This window comes from Rissa tridactyla, chromosome 18 (assembly GCF_028500815.1).
Source record: "Rissa tridactyla isolate bRisTri1 chromosome 18, bRisTri1.patW.cur.20221130, whole genome shotgun sequence".
In the NCBI taxonomy this organism is placed as follows: Eukaryota; Metazoa; Chordata; class Aves; order Charadriiformes; family Laridae; genus Rissa; species Rissa tridactyla.
In genome coordinates, this window is record NC_071483.1 from 337509 (window position 1) to 349876 (window position 12368).

The window sequence follows — 12368 nt, forward strand, 5'->3', positions numbered from 1 at the left end:
TCACCGGGTCTCGATCTGGGCGCAGACGCGCTGCCAGCGATCCCACAGCTGGCTCCCCTTCTCCTGGTAGCGCTCGAGGTCGATGCTGCGCTCTTGCCGCAGCCGGTACAGCTGCTCTCCCACCGCCTTCGCCTTTGCCATCTCCTCCTCCAACGTGGAGAAGACGCAGCTCTTGTCCTTCACTTCCCCGAGCCATTGCTGCAAAACCACCAAGAGACAGCACCAGTTCAACATCACGGGAAGCGAAGGGCACATTAAGTTCGAGATACCCTCCTGCCCGGAGCTGAGAAGCCTGAGAAGGGGTTTATTTTCTCTCTCTCCTTAACCTGCAAAGAACTGGCTGATTACAGGAGGTGCAAAATGGAGAGGACCATGTTCCCAGCTCGGAGCAAATTAGATCAGTTCAGCCCATGTCCTCAGCAACAGGACAGGTAGCTGCCAAGATGCTCACGTGTGCCCTACAAGAGAGAGCACAAGCCGTAGCAGCTCCTTTACCTTCACAAAGACTAAGGGATCACGTAAGCATCTGTACCGAGGCAAGAAAAATGGCATACAATGCAAATTCAGCAGAGAAAGGGAAGGACCCCGCTCGACAAACACCACGGCAGTGGCCGGTTTCTGCCCACCCACCTTGGGAAGCGACCAGCACCAACCTGCAAGGCCACTCTGTGCGACTGAATGGCGGCCAGGTCAGCGGGAACTGCCTCCTCTTGGCTCAGCTTCACCTCGTACCCTTTGACCAGAGATTCTGCCCCTTGGGTGTTACGGATAATAACATCAACCGTCTTCAACCTGGCAAATCAAACAGAGGCAGCACGATGACACCCAAAATTTGGCAGACATCCTCTTGATCGTGAGGCTGTTTGCGCAGAGGGATGGAGCTCAGCGCAAGGTTTGTTAGAGGGCCAGAAGAAAGGTCTTTAGCAGAACCAGGCAGATACAAAAAAGGTACTTGGGAACAGAGGCGCGTTCCGACTCACTTGTCCAGGTAGATGGAAGACAGCCCATACATCTGGTCCATCTTGTTCACCACGAGGTCAAGTTCCGAACGCAAGTGGGGCGTGCTGGGCCCCGCGGGCGCCCTGTCGAGGAAGCTGTAGCACGTCTCCGAGACAAACCGCAGGTCCGACTGCAGCCGCTGCAGATCCTCCTGCATGCGCTGCGGAGGAAGGGAAAGAGCATGAAAGGAGAGCCCAAGCAGGCGGAGGAAAAGCAGGATTGCCCTTGGCAAAGGAGGTGGTATGAAATGAAGCAGGGAGCCCACCTGGAGAGGTTCCCTGCTACCTTCTGTGCAGCAAGATCCCCTCCAACCCCATGCAGTCACACACCCACCACCCACACATTCACCCTGGAGAAGTTAAAAAGCTATTTTTGGCACATGCTAAAACCCAGCAGCCACCACCTCCCTCCCCATGTCACAGCAGCAGGACTGACCTCCTGCTCTGCAATGCGGATGGTGTTTTCCTGGATAGTATCACCATCTGCTCGGGCGCTGCTCGGGGACTGGATTCGGCTCACTAGCCTCTGCTCACACTCCTCCAGGCGCAGACGGATATTCTTCAGCTCAGAGAGATACGTCCTGGCAACGGTCTCATCCTTGTCTTCTGCGAGTTACAGACAAACCAAAACAGCAGCTCAAACAACCCTGGTCGGCACCTGCCCCAGAAGGGACCTGTCGGGAGCCCTGGACCCAAGCGCGGCATCGCGCTGACGCCAAGGCAGCGTGGCCTCTGCTCAGACGGAAAACAAGTTAATCAAATCATCTCGTTCAAACGCAGCTGAGAATGAGCCCGGCCACAGGGCACCTCGCATGACGAAGCCGGAGTCCCCAGTCTTAACGGGATTCGGTCCTGCTGTGTCATGCCAGAAGGCAACCGCCGCCCTGAGCAGCAGGACTGCGACCGCTACATATATTTTCTTAAATATTAAATGCTCAGAATGCATCCTAATGACTAAACCCATCTCCAACAATGCTGGGGTAAGAGGGCTCAGCAGTTAAGCTGAAGCTGCAAAGTCAGGCCCTCTCCGCAGGAACATCACTGGACGAAGGCCGAACACTTGAATGGATGGAGAAATAAGGAGAGCAGCTGCTGACACCATCAACTAGTTAGCTCAGGGAAAAAAAGAAAACTAAGCCATCCCATAAATCCTCTGTTTATGAGTCCCCACAGCTCCTGGTTAATCCATCAGCGCTTTGAAGCTCACCGTTCTCCATGGACTCCAGCAGCTGCCGGATGTGTTCCTTGGAAGACTCCACTTCCTCCTCCAGGCGCAGCCGGTCCGACACCGAGAAGAGCTCCGAGTCCCGGCTGTCCTGCAGGAAGTCCTCGTAGTGCGCCTGGAGGCTCTTCATGGCTTGCTGGCATTCCCCTTGCGCTAAGGATCTGAGCTGCAAGTGGAAAAGCAGCACATGGAACCCCCGGGAACAACTTCCTATGCATCACCTGAAGCCACCCTCCCCAGCCTAATCACCTTCATTTGCCAAGTGAGTATTTCCTCTTTAGAGGAGAAGACAAGCCCCCCTGTATCAGCCTCCCGCCTCCCTCCAGCCTTGCTCACTCCTTAATGAAACACTAAGTCCACAATCCCTTATTACAGTTCAGCAGCAGACTGCTGACGCGCTTTTTATGGGGAAAAACTGCAAATCATTTTGCACAGAACGCCCAAGCCTGGGTTTTCCCACTGCTCAAGGTGCAAAGACTCTCGACTTCCCCAACCTTGCAGTCTCTGGTCTTCCCTCCAACACTTCCCCTGCTCCTCAGCCACACAAAGAAGCCCAAACAGGGAACGACGCAGCCCCGGAGCCAGGCAGAGAAATTCCTACCGTACCTTTTCCACGCTGAAGCTTTGCACCAGGGCTATGTCCTTCCGCAGGTAATTCCAGGAGATGAGGCTCTTCGTGTTCATGTGGAGCTGGTGCCAGAGCGCCATCACTTTCTGGTACAACTGCTCTACCCTGCAAGGGGAAGGAGCAGATTTACCAGCCCCAGACCTCCCCAGCACGCTCAGCCCTGACCCTGTTCATCCACCAGCCACCGCCGCCGGCCAGCAGCCCATGAAGGCAGTGAGCCCAGCCCGGCAGCCCACAGCGAGCCATGCTCCTGCTGTCCAGTGCCAAAGGTCCCTGGAGGGATCCCTCCTCCCAAATCATCGTTTTCTCTTCTGCAAACTACTACGCAGTTGCTGCGATGGAGTTCACAGCTGTACAACCACAAGGGATTCCTTCCCTTGCCTTAAATCAGCTGTGTCACCCACTCCTGTTCCTCCACACCAGCTCCTCTCCCACTCCCACCCCAGATCCATCCCCTCCCGTGCCACCAACCTCCTCCCCAGCTCCCTGCCATTGCACCTCTGGGACTCCCCCGCAGCAAAGACCAGCAAGTTACCTGTTGGCCATCTCGATGGCCTCTTTGTTGGGCGGGGGGATCAGGAAGCAGACAGAAGGCACCATGGCCTCGTTTCCCGTGGGGCTGATCACCTTCCACTTGGTCCTCTGGGAATTGTCCTCCAGCACGCACTCGTCGTTCCTGCAGATGGTGATCTGCAGCGGCACCAACACCACCCAACCCATCAGACACCAGCAGCGGGGCTGCACACGCCTGCCCTTGCTGCCAGCTCCCCTCCTGGGGGCGAGCCAGCTTCCAGAAATATACGGATATATGTATTTTAATCAAGCAACAGCCTGGTATAGTGCCAAGCAGTGCAGCACGCTCATGTCTGGAGAGGAAGGGACAAGGAAGTTAAACGGAGCTGGCTGCCACCCACGTGCTTTTTTGGCTGAGGCTGATGAAGCCCATCCTCCCTGGGGAAAAGGACTTTAACTCCTGCCCAGAATAAACCTGAGACACAGGGATCTACTCCAGGAAAAACAGCCGCACTATTTCCCTCCTCCTGTCTTCCCACTCCATTCCTGCTTTCCATTGACAGACACCATGGAGCTCACCCTAAACCATCACGGGCGTTGCTCCCCTGCCTCCTCCCTGCCTTCCCCGTCAAAGCGACACCCTTCCAGCCCTCACCTCGATCTGCCGATAGTCACAAACGGCCTTGATGGGGATGGTGCTCTTCACAAGGTGCTCCGGGTTCCTGGGCCGGAGCTGAACGATGGTTTTGGACCGTCCCACCAGGCTGGCGACGGAGCTCTTCGACTGAATAAGCTGCTCCTTCTCGTCCTGGCAGAAAGAAGGATGAAGAACGGGTTGCGGGAGGCAGGGGAGAGGAGGTGTCTCCCAAGCATCTCGGCACCCCCCACCCCAACGCTGGTCTGCAAGAGCTACACTGGGATCTCAAGGGCTGAACAGACACATCAGGAGGATGCTGCTGCCCTAACGGGATGGGAAGAAGGGTCAGGAGAGATGGGATGGGAGGGAGATCTGATGTCCAGAGGCAGGGGTAGGACCTCTCCGCTACTACTCCCACCGCCCTGCAACGCCGCATGCACGCCTCTGGCTCTTTTGCTGCTAAGGACAAGAAAACATTTTCTTTCGAAAGGGGAAAAAAAGAGAACACAGCATACAGCAAAATTAAAGTCCCAGGAGACGTAAGGGGCCAAGAGCAGGACAAGCTCCAGCCCAAAGCCGGGGACATTTAGTTGTCTGGAGGAGAGACCACAGAAGCATGCTCCCTTTTCTAAAGCAAAGGATGAAGGCACGTTTAAACCAATGGCTGGAATGGGGATACGATGAATTAAGCGGATAAAAAGTCTCAGGAGAAGGGGCTAGTGGTGGAGTGATCGCACAGGTCTCTGGGTTTGGGCAGAAATTTGCCGGTTGGAGGAAGATGTGGCGTAATTGATTCCCACAAGTCCCTGCTGGGTTCGGTGACGGGGACAACCCGGGGGACGGGTGGAAAAGCACCCCTGGAACAGCCTCCGGCACCGATGGAGACGTGTGCGGACCACGACACTGGCAGCTCGTGTGATTAGTGGCAGCTCAGCCGGTTCCGGCAGCAAAAGTTTAGAAAGGATCCCAGAAAAATGTTCTCCCTCATGCTTGGTACTCTCGGGGTCGGTTAGTGAGCTAACAACAGTGGAGGATAATTTGATGGCAAAAAACAAAAGAAAAATAAAAGAATAAATGATTAAATAAACTACCTGTGCCTGTCCCAGGGAGCATGATTGGAAGAAATACAACTTTAACTCATTAGGTAAGAAAGAGTAATATAGCTGAGCTCAGCAGCTGCCCCGGCCCTGAGATGGTGGCCACTCTCCGCCTGCCCGGACGAGCCTCTCCCACCCCGGGTGGCATCTGCCAGACTCCTGGTGTTACAGCGCTCGCACACACAGACCCCAGGAGCCTGGCCGGCTGCTCCCTGTCCTGGTGGACACACCAGGATGACCCCGAGACCAAGACAGAGAGGATGGGACCCCCCAGGAAAGAAGACAGTGAGCCCTAGCCCAGCTGATGCACCCATCGCAAACACCCAGCAATGGCATCCCGGCTTCACTGGGGACACGCTGGACACCAGTGGTGTCCACACCACAGTGGTGGAGCAAAGCCAAAGCAGCCACCTTCCTCCATACACTCAAATGTCACCTCCTGGCACTTTCACCAGCGGCTCAGCGGTTAAACCACAGCCAAAATCCTCGCCCCGACCCCGGTTTCAAAGCAAACCATCTGATGCTTTGCTCCTTGGGTTTTGGTTTTATGCTGGGTTTTTTTCAAGCCAATCAGGACAACGAGATCACGGCGCGATTGCCCATTGCCCGCTCTCTGCTACGCCGCAGCTAAGCCAGGCCACATGTTCGGAGATCAGCGCTGCCAAGCCCCCGAGCCCCCGTCCCCACTGCAGCCGGGCTGCCCTGGCTCTCCCCCCACCGGCACAGCGCGATGGATTAACACGGGATTTGGTCTGGATAAAGAGCAGGCATTTCTCCACATCCCACCGTGCTCCTAGCAAGCTCAAGAACAGAGACAGGAGCATCCTACGGGCTCTGCGTGACACCTCTGTCAGCAGAACATGACCAGCTCCATGCAGACCTGGATGAAGGGCACCGATGGGGAACGACCAGCTCAGATGTTTTATTTTTCCCCATCTCAAGGTATGAGTTTGCACAGACAGCACGTGCCACCTGCTCTTCACCCCGAGGCCGGTGCCTCTAATTAACAGCCACCCTGTAATGACTGAGATCCAGCTACCATCAGCAGCGTTACATCCTGCACCCTGTGGCCATGTACAAACACATGCAGAAGCTCCAACGAAAAGCAGAACATTGACCGAGATGGCGAAACAAACCACGTTACGTGAATCTGTGCCATTGCAGGAATAAAATGAGCCCAGTTTTCCCTGGGAAGCAAGAGGTGCCCCAAGCGATGCTGCTGGACCGGAGCAAGAAGGCCACCCATCACCTGCCCAGGGTGGTGGGGATGTCGGAGAACCCACCATGGAGTCCTGCAGCAGGTCCTCCAGCCGCGTCAAGCTCGTGTTATGGTCGCAAGAATACTTCCTTTTGATGGAGTCCTGCAGGTTGCGCAGGTAGGTCTCTGACTCCCGGGCATCGCTGAAGAACTGCAAAGGCAAAGAAGGTCACGGAAACCTGCACAAGTCCATCGAGCAGTCAGCAGCACACAGCAGGACAAGGGTCCACCCCAACGTCTCAACATGAGGAAAAACTTCTTTGCTGTGAGGGTGGCAGAGCCCTGGCACAGGCTGCCCAGAGAGGTGGTGGAGTCTCCTCTGGAGACATTCCAAACCCGCCTGGACGCCATCCCTGTGCCACCTGCTCTGGGTGACCCTGCTCTGGCAGGGGCTTGGACGGGATGATCTCCAGAGGGCCCTGCCAACCCCTGCCAGTCTGGGATTCTGTGATCTAAACCAGCAGCTCCCAACACTTTTCTGGCCTTAGGGCTGTGAGGACAGCGAGCATCCCACACGGATGGCCAGCACCACATGGACATTGATCCCTTTGGCCCTAGCGAGACATCCCCAGAGAGCAGCTAAGGAGAAAGAGATGATCCAGGAGAAAGCAGCCCCCATGAGGAGACAAGTCAGGAGAAAGCAGCGCTCACGAGCACCACAGATCCCTCCCTCCCTCTCTCCCAAAAGGGAGCAGCGGCGTATGAAGCTCATATAGTGGGATGCAGCGGACGGTGATGAGGGAAATTTGGGCTGCCCTTCCCAAGTACCTGGAAATAGGCGGCATTCTCCTTCACGTGCTGTTCCACACACAGGCAGAGCTGCTTAATCCACTGCCACTGGGTCTGCACGGCAGCACTGTAGGCCTGGGGAACACACGCATCAAACGGCGATGAATAACGAGCATTTACCAGCCGGGAGGGTCACAGGAAGGACACAGCTACAGCCGGCGGGATGTACATAAACGCGCAAGATCTGGCTGCAGCCGGGAGCCAGACACAGACATGAAGAACAGCAGACCCTGGACCGGCGATGCCGGGGGCTGTGGCAGGCACAGGTTTGCTTTCTCCCACCCCAAAGAGAAACACCAGGGAGAAACATGTCCCCGCAGCCCTTTGCTTCACCACCACGGTTCTCCTGCAAGCCTGGACAACTCCAAGCCGAGCCGAGGCCATTCCCTGCATCACCTCATGGCAGGAAAGGCTCATGCTCTATAAAAGCGTATCTGTGTCTTAATTCGAGGTGGGGATTATTTGGGAACGGCCTCGAGCTTCTCCTTGCACTCCCCAGAATAACACAGCTCTACCACTGCACTGATGTTCTTCTGCCACCAAAAAAACCCCACTTTACCAGCCCTGGCTGCTCTTTTTTAAGGGCACCCTGGGGCGGGACAGCAAGTTTCCCAATCCCAGATGAGAAGCTGTGGCTGCCCCATCCCTGGAGGGGGTCAAGGCCAGGTTGGACAGGGCTTGGAGCAACCTGGGCTGGTGGGAGGTGTCCCTGCCCAGGGCAGGGGGTGGCACTGGATGGGCTTTAAGGTTCCTTCCAACCCGAACCATTCTGTGATTCTACGACTTGCTGCCAGCCGATTCCTGGGGCTCGTCCTGGCTCCTCCGTGTGCCCACTCACCTCTACGGTTTGCTTGGCCGGGTGGTTCTCCAGGGACAGCAGCTCAGCCGTGTCTTGGAGAGAACGGAAGACGTCCTGCTTCTCCTCCAGCTCTGTCGTCAGCTCCTGCAGGGAGGACACAAGCACAGTCCAAGTCTCGGCTGTGGGGAGCAGCCTCTCTCAGAGCATGTGTCCAACCAACACAACCCGCAGTACGGGAGCGCTGCGGTAAATACCAGCGGGTCCCCGGGAAACCAGCACGGCTGATGGGAGCGCCACAGCCGATCGCCATCAGGGTGCCTCCTGCGCACCAAACACACGGGGCAGACGTGGCACAGACACCGGAAACCTGCCCGGGGACCTCTTCAGTTCCAGACAGTCCGATTGTGGAAAGACAGCAATTTATTCATACTGCTTTAAAGAGGAATCAATTTTCCTTTTTAGCGCAGACTTTTCCCGCCCGCCCCCCTGCTAGTTAAAGATTCCTTTAGCTCCAAATAGGGCGTAAAACAGATCTTTTGATGCCTTTCGATTGAAACTCGATTGAACAAACACTTTTTTTGCATTTTCTGCTCTAGGGAGAGCCTTTTTGTCGGCTGCACTCATGAGCTACAAGCTCAGTGACCTGGGAGGGAGCATCCAACCCCTGGGGACTTGAGGTCTGTTGGTAGCTGAAGGTCCCGCAGCGGATCGAAAGCAGCAGCAGCGCAACCAAGAGAGCACCCATCCCACCAGCCCTGCCCTGGGGCCACTCACCGAGAAGTAGTTTCTCTTGGCAGCAATGTTGGGGTTGTTGTCGCTCCAGTCATAGGCCAGTTCCTCCTCCTCCTTCTCATTCAGCCAAATCAGCTCAGCGGTGGCTTGAGACACAAACCCGTGCAAGCTCTGGAGGTGTCTCAGTCGGAAGCTCGAGGTTTCCTGAACAAAACGAAGCGTGATTCCTCTTCCCTGCTCTGAAGGCGACCGGTTTCTTCCCCCCTCCCCAGCCTCGGCGCAGGGATGCTCAGGAGCAGGGTGGCAGGGATGGACCCCGCGCTCCCCGGGCAGTGCTACAAGCCCTCTCAGAGCCCACTCACCATCAGCTTGCAGTACTGTGTCTCCAGCTTGCCAAGGGTCTCCGTGTAGCTAGCGCGGAAATTCTGAGACATTTTACCCTAAAGGATGAAAAATGCTCCTGTTACCTGACACAGGATGGCATCGCTTGAAACCCCATCTCCAAATTTTTTTCCCCAGCTCTGTGTGAGCAAGAGGAGGTGGAGGGGATGGCTCAGGGCAGCAGTCTCTTGCACCAGCCCAGCATCAATTGAGAAGCTCCGTCCTTGAAAAATACCTCTGCCCCAGGCACCTTGACCGACAAGAGCCGATCCTGATGCCCTCACCTTCCCGTACACATTGTGCCACGCACTGTGTCACCCAGCCCGTGCCACCATACCTCGTACATCCTGGCCTCCTTTACGCTGGAGCCCAGGTCCTCCACACTGGTATGGACGTGCCGCTGGGTCTCCAGCTGGGTTTCCACGCTCGGCAGGTCAGTCCCCCACTCTGCCCGTTCCAGTCTCATCTGAAACAGGCCAAGAGGTCCAAGTCAGCTCTCCTCATCTGCAGGAGCATATCTCGAAAGGACACGAGGGCAAGGAAACCTCCTAGGTCACTCAAGAAGGAACAAACATCACACCAGTCCTGGCAGAAGGTCCTAAGCCAGTGCTCCAACACTGAATGACTTCTGGGACAACCTACACAAGCTTCACACCCACATAAGACCAAAGGACTGACTGCATCAGTACAGATTTGCTTCCAGCTTTGAAAGGATCTTTGGATACCCACTGATCAGCAGGATCACAAGAGAGAAAACCCAACTCAAGACAGGAGCATCGGCGCCCTCCAGAAACTCTGAACCACCAAAGCAATTATTCACAGCTAAAGGCAGGAAAAAGCCCAGGCCAGCTTCCCTCCTTCCCGCATCGGTGTGTGCGGAGGCAGGTAATGTGTCCCCGAGCGCCAGCGCTCACCTGCATTTCCTCCACCCAGGCCAGCAGCTCGTACACAAACCGGAGGCTGCCTTCATCTTCTGAAGAGGAGATGGCCACCAGCTCTGTCCTGGTCATGGGCTTCCGGAACCAGGAGGCGGAGGAGGTGTGCAGCCCTTTTGTTAGGGAATCGCCTTTCAAGTGCGTCGTGCTCAGTGTGGAAGTGGGCGCCAGCTCCAGGGTGGAGAAATGGCCTTTCCTGTACAGGTTAGTGCATTCCAGCCTCAGCGTCACCAGCTCGTCTTGCAGCCGCATGATCCTGGAGGAGCAAGCAAGGCACGGGTAAGAAGATGCACGCACACTCCATCCTTCCCTGCAGCAAGCTGAGGAGCCCCGTGCATCAGCCCCTGACCACGTTTCTCCACCCACACACCATCTGGGACACAGCCCCTCTCACCTGAACACCAGCTCCTCCAGCTGGTAGTAATTCTCATCCCGAAGGATCTGCACATCCACCTGTAGCTGGCGGATGAGCCCCTCGCACTCCTGCAGGTAGACGACCACGTCGGATTCGTACTGCACCGGCTGCCCCGACTCCAGGTGAGCGGCGTCCTGCACCGAGAGAGAGGAGACTGAGGGCTGGGTCCCCTCAGCCCAGGCACGCGGGCAGAGAGAACCCCATAGCAGCCCAGCATCGACTTAAAGACCTTTTGATCTACAAGTTTGACTTGAGCAGGAGAACATGAGTTCACTCCACACCCAGCACATGCCCTTTAGAAAAGCTCCCGCAGACGAACTGAAAGCTTCTAGTGATAGATGGGCGCCCATGGTTAATCCCACGGACAGGCACTTAGCATCTACCTTCTTGCTTGGGTTTAACCATTTTTAGCTCCCAACCCTTACATCTTCCTCCCAGAAGAAAACACCCCTCTTCAGAAATCTACTCCCTACCCAGGTAGCTACAAGTCTGCAACTGAGTCCTTTCTGCCCGTCTTCTAGACAAATAAAACAGATTTGGGGGGTTTTAAGCCTCATTATACAACAAGCTTCCCCAGAACTGCAGTTCTCCCCGAGCCAGCACCTCTGCAGACATCCAGCCTCACCAGCTGCCTCCCCAGAGGTAGCCTGCTGCATGGCAAGGCCATTCCCCAGACGCCTGTCCCCAGGGTCCCTGTCCCATAGATCAGCAGGTATCCACCACTGCCCCTAGAGCCCCTCTGGGATGGGCTCAATGTCCGGAGAGAGAGGAAAGCTGTCCAGGGGAACCCACCACGCCACACGGAAGAAAGGGGTAGAGATGGACATAAGAGAAGAGGCAGGAAAACAAAACAAATGAAATCAGGAGGGGGGAAATACCCCACACACTCACCGCTTGCAGCGTGTTCTTCGCGAGAGTGAGTTTTTCCTCACAGCTCAGAGCACCATTCTGGATTTTATTAGCGATTTGTAGCAGCAATTCCAGCCTGCAATGGCAGAGGGAAAGAGAAGGAGAGAGAAGCTTTGTGATGTCCCCCAGCCAGGGCAGCTGGGGACATCCCCACAGGGGACTCTGCCTGCTGCGGGCAGGGCACCGACCTCTCCACCGCCGGCCGCAGGAGCTTCTCGCGCTCCAGCATCTCTATGATGAGTTTGCCCCACTCCTCCTCCACGTCGTTGGGGTGGTAGCCCTGGGGCAACTTGATGCGTCCAAATTCAATCCATACCTGGGGAAAACATCAACAGAATGGCATTTTCCACCTCCTCCTTGAGCTGGCTAGAGAGAAATTACAGCGAGGAAAGTGGGGCTACACGGCAGCGGCTCTGCCTCCACTCCTGCAGCACGCTGCTTGCTACATCATTTACCCTGAGGGTTATTTCCACTTCTCCATTCCAAAATAAATCTCAACGGAGCACACTTTAGTCTTGCTAAAAGCACAACACTCCCACCTACAAGCCTCAGGGTAGCCATGATGATACTTACCTCTAACAGTTTGTAGAGCTCCTCTATCCTTCCTTTTTCCTGCTCTTTCGCTGGGATTTCAGTTTCTTTAAAGTGTATGTACTGGTTATAAAGTGCCTGCGGTGAGAAAGGCTCATCAGAAACCACCCTGGGGAATGTCACCACCCAGCTCTTGGCGCCAAGCACACGGGACACCGCAGATGGACCTTGTCCAGGACCTACCTTTAGCTCTACAGGGTTCTGGGGGAAGGATTTATCTGACATGAGTATCGTGTGCTGCTTGATCCACGAGATGAGGGACTCCACGCGGCTCTGGTACTCCAGCCACCTCGAATCCACCTCCTGCGGGTGAGAGCACCCTTGCAGAGTGCTGCTGGTGGGCAGGTCTCTGCAGGGACAGGCAGAGCCCGGCCCTGCCGAGCACAGCGAAGTGCCACGTTCACAGCTACAGGGTGGATCATTCGCCTGCGCCTCCCTGCTGTGACACCGTCCCAGGTACA

At 55.9% G+C, this 12368-nt stretch overlaps 1 protein-coding gene across 15 annotated transcripts in view; it reads right to left on the reverse strand.

The window, feature by feature from the left end:
• The window catches only part of MACF1 (microtubule actin crosslinking factor 1), a 141106-nt gene that overhangs the window by 84603 nt on the left and 44135 nt on the right, over window positions 1–12368 (reverse strand). For all 15 annotated transcript variants that reach the window (XM_054223602.1, XM_054223607.1, XM_054223605.1 and 12 more), the window contains exons 9-28: window positions 12091–12210; window positions 11890–11985; window positions 11505–11632; window positions 11299–11392; window positions 10387–10541; window positions 9972–10248; window positions 9395–9523; window positions 9039–9116; window positions 8719–8880; window positions 7984–8088; window positions 7125–7220; window positions 6382–6507; window positions 4020–4172; window positions 3387–3541; window positions 2830–2956; window positions 2206–2389; window positions 1435–1604; window positions 981–1159; window positions 654–792; window positions 5–198 (exon numbers count right to left, since the gene is read on the reverse strand). In XM_054223602.1, coding sequence (XP_054079577.1) covers window positions 5–198; window positions 654–792; window positions 981–1159; window positions 1435–1604; window positions 2206–2389; window positions 2830–2956; window positions 3387–3541; window positions 4020–4172; window positions 6382–6507; window positions 7125–7220; window positions 7984–8088; window positions 8719–8880; window positions 9039–9116; window positions 9395–9523; window positions 9972–10248; window positions 10387–10541; window positions 11299–11392; window positions 11505–11632; window positions 11890–11985; window positions 12091–12210 — 2867 coding nt within the window. The remainder of the gene's footprint in view (window positions 1–4; window positions 199–653; window positions 793–980; window positions 1160–1434; window positions 1605–2205; window positions 2390–2829; window positions 2957–3386; window positions 3542–4019; window positions 4173–6381; window positions 6508–7124; window positions 7221–7983; window positions 8089–8718; window positions 8881–9038; window positions 9117–9394; window positions 9524–9971; window positions 10249–10386; window positions 10542–11298; window positions 11393–11504; window positions 11633–11889; window positions 11986–12090; window positions 12211–12368) is intronic.